The sequence below is a fragment of the Mizuhopecten yessoensis genome, unplaced genomic scaffold (genome assembly GCF_002113885.1).
Source record: "Mizuhopecten yessoensis strain PY_sf001 unplaced genomic scaffold, ASM211388v2 scaffold11181, whole genome shotgun sequence".
In the NCBI taxonomy this organism is placed as follows: domain Eukaryota; kingdom Metazoa; phylum Mollusca; class Bivalvia; order Pectinida; family Pectinidae; genus Mizuhopecten; species Mizuhopecten yessoensis.
In genome coordinates, this window is record NW_018408920.1 from 283,872 (window position 1) to 287,002 (window position 3,131).

Below are 3,131 nucleotides of genomic sequence, written 5' to 3' on the forward strand. Positions count from 1 at the left end.
CCCCCCCTCCCTCCCCAGAGGATGTAAAGAGGGGATATTTTTGACAGAGATCTGTGGACAGCTGGTGGAGAAAAGCTGAAGGTAACAAGCTCAGAGCCATGCAGCTTGGTATGGGAAACAAGTTTCCCTAACACCGTGACATCCTCTAAAGCATTATGTGCATCATAGCCCAAGTTTAGAAGAATTCTTGGTAATTCCTTTTGCTTGTACGAGGATTGGTTAAGAAAACATTCCTTGAACACAGGTAGACCATCAATCAACCCTGACACACATGTGCAAAATTTGTCAACAAGTCCAATTCTCATCAAACACGACAAAAATACAGGAAAGTCAAACTTTCTTCCATTGTGTGCAACAAGAAAAACCTGATGAAACCGTTCTAACCATTCGCAGGGCTTGATGATTGCAGAATGGCTGGTTGCTGGTTGACCTTGTGTACCATTCACAGTCATGCTGCCAGAACCATTCACAACAATTCCTGTTATCTGTTGTGGAGTAAGAGGCACCTTAGAAAGAACATAGGTGTTGAATTATCTGCCAGATTGAAGGTCAGCCGCTGCTATCTGTATAAGATGGGGCATCAGTCTCCCACGAACTAAAAGAAAAACGGCATGTTAAAGAATACAAAAAACTTAACAAAACAAAAACATTTTTGTAAGAGGATATAGTGCACAATATTCAATCATCCTTAATAATGGATATATTTGTATCAGAGCGGCCTGTCTTGATGTGTACAAACTAAACATAGTATGAAATAGGCATCAAAAAGTACTTGAGTCTGTTTATCATGATCCTCAAACCAAAGTAAATAACACATTTTCAAAATAATAACAAGCTGATCAGAAAATTATATACTTTCTTTTTCCTGCATAATAACAGGATCATATGGTAAAATCAAAACACATGTCCAGTATCAAATGTGATTTTTTGCTTACTCAGATCAGTAGTTTCCAAGTCAAATGATATAAATGTAGGTTCTTCACTTGATGGCAGTTTGACAGCTTTGAAATGACCACGTGGAACAGCATCAGGTAACTTCTCAATGCCAACATTTGATTCATGACCAATGCCTATAAAATGAAGTAAAGAATTTAAAAAAACACACTTCAAGTAAAATGTGAATTACTCATCAACAGACTCATATGCAAGACAATATTACGGTTAGGTTTACAAGCAGATTGTTTAGGTTGCTGGACAACTTATAACTGCAAATGAAATACTCACCAGATTGGTACGAGACTCCCTCTAAAGACTCATGAGCTCCTTGAGTAGTGACTCGCTCCTGCTTCAATATCAAACGCCTGTGTTTTGTAGGTGGTTGTTCAGCTCTAGCTTGCATTTATTTCCTATGTCGCATCTGCTTTTCAGCACACTGGGCAATATATTTCCCAGGAGATATGCCAGCTGAAGTATTCACCTTTGAGGAGATAATAGATTAAATATAGTCTCCTAATTCATACATTGTATCATAAAAGGTTGTCATTTGAGCATGGTACGACTACAAAACAGAAAATGACATCTCCAGCACACAAGCATTCTCAAATAGGGAGACCTATTTATATACTGTGAAAATGTACATTTGCTAGATAGAACTCTATCAAATGCTGCATACATCTATAAGCAGCGATGGAACTCGAGCTAAAGATAAGTTAGAAATAAAGTTATGTACTGTAAGATCAGATAAACTGTAATGTATTAGTAGAAAAATGCTGAAATCTGTTAGTATTACTTATAAATCCGGCAATAAGCCCATGCCTGGTAATAAGCCCACACCTATATATATTACAATTCCATAGAATCCCCTACTTTGAGTCAGTGTTTATGTGTCGGCTCCCTGGGCTTGTTGCAGGATAAATGTGCAATGGTCATGAAAATTAACTCACTTATAAAGCAAATAATAGCTGCATCATGGCATATTGGTTATCTGTTCAAAGAAAAAGGTAAAAACAGAAAATACAAAAAATAAAATAAACAAAACTAAAAAAACATTTGAACATTTTGAACATAACAATACATACAAAAGTAATTGAGTCAACCAATTTTTAGGGACAAGACTCCTGTGAGATGTATTTTCTTCCTTCATTGATAAAAGCAGATGTAGCATGTACACGGTAGTCGAGGGATTCTGAATTGCCATAGTGTAGTGATTTTGGAGCCCTCAGAGTGACTTCCCGGTTAGTATGCCCCCACTGCTGACTTGAGCCCAAAACTATATACTGCTCAGCATTGGCAATAATTGGGTTGAATATGCTATTCGGTCGTGCATGGAGATTCTCGTCCTTTAGCGCCGTCTTGTAGAGTAAACTTCTGTTAGTATAGAGTTTACCAGGTTGTCGTTTGAATCCACAAAATCTAGAAACGCACAAGGAGTGATCGCCGAATTGATATGGTATACGTGCTTTCAAATTTTCTTCTCGGCCATCTTTATCTCCTTGATTCCTAGCAAAGGCATACTTCAAGCACTTCTGGATATGTAATATCACAATTTTACTAAGATTGATACCCTTTTCAGCATGCAATGCATATAGATGTTTTCCAACATTCTTTACAATGTGATTTTGATCAAATCGTTTTTTCATTGTCAAGTTCAGATCATTTCTTATTCGAGCTATCATAGTATTACCTCCATCTCCTTCAAGATACTCTACTGGTGTTCCCTCTTCTGATAGCTGTTTTACACCCAGTACACCACTAGCACTTTCCATCAACCGAGCACTTCCGGAATGAGAATGGACACATATGTGTGCCCTAACAGGTTGGCCACGTCTATTCCTCTCCCACCATTTACATACACCACATGTGCTGTGTCTTACTAATGCTTTCACGTATACCTTTTTACCATACTTGGTTTTACTCATGAAGAATGTATGAGCTAAAAAAACACCATATTACTTCTGATAGATTTATCCATATACATTTTTTTTAAATACATCTGTATCAGTTAATTTGCATTTCCAATGAAATACAAGATTACATACCTTCGATATAACGATCATCAAAATACAACTACCACAAGATCCTTATAGTAGTAAAATATAAGACAAATGACAGATAAATTGTGACAACAATATTTTACTTCCAGTCAGGTTTCAAATTAATTCACCAACAATATGTGACCGCCTCAATCTGAG

The 3,131-nt window shown here is 37.0% G+C and overlaps 1 protein-coding gene across 1 annotated transcript; it reads right to left on the minus strand.

Annotated features, from left to right (window-relative positions):
• Positions 1-505: 505 nt before the first annotated feature.
• Positions 506-2,697, minus strand: LOC110440405. The gene is made up of 4 exons (XM_021483459.1): positions 2,624-2,697; positions 1,225-1,417; positions 936-1,070; positions 506-595 (listed from the first exon to the last, which is right to left on the minus strand). Exons 2-4 carry the CDS (start codon positions 1,337-1,339, stop codon positions 531-533), a joined length of 315 nt encoding a protein of 104 aa, XP_021339134.1. The 5' UTR covers positions 1,340-1,417; positions 2,624-2,697; the 3' UTR covers positions 506-530.
• Between the last annotated feature and the right edge of the window lie 434 nt (positions 2,698-3,131).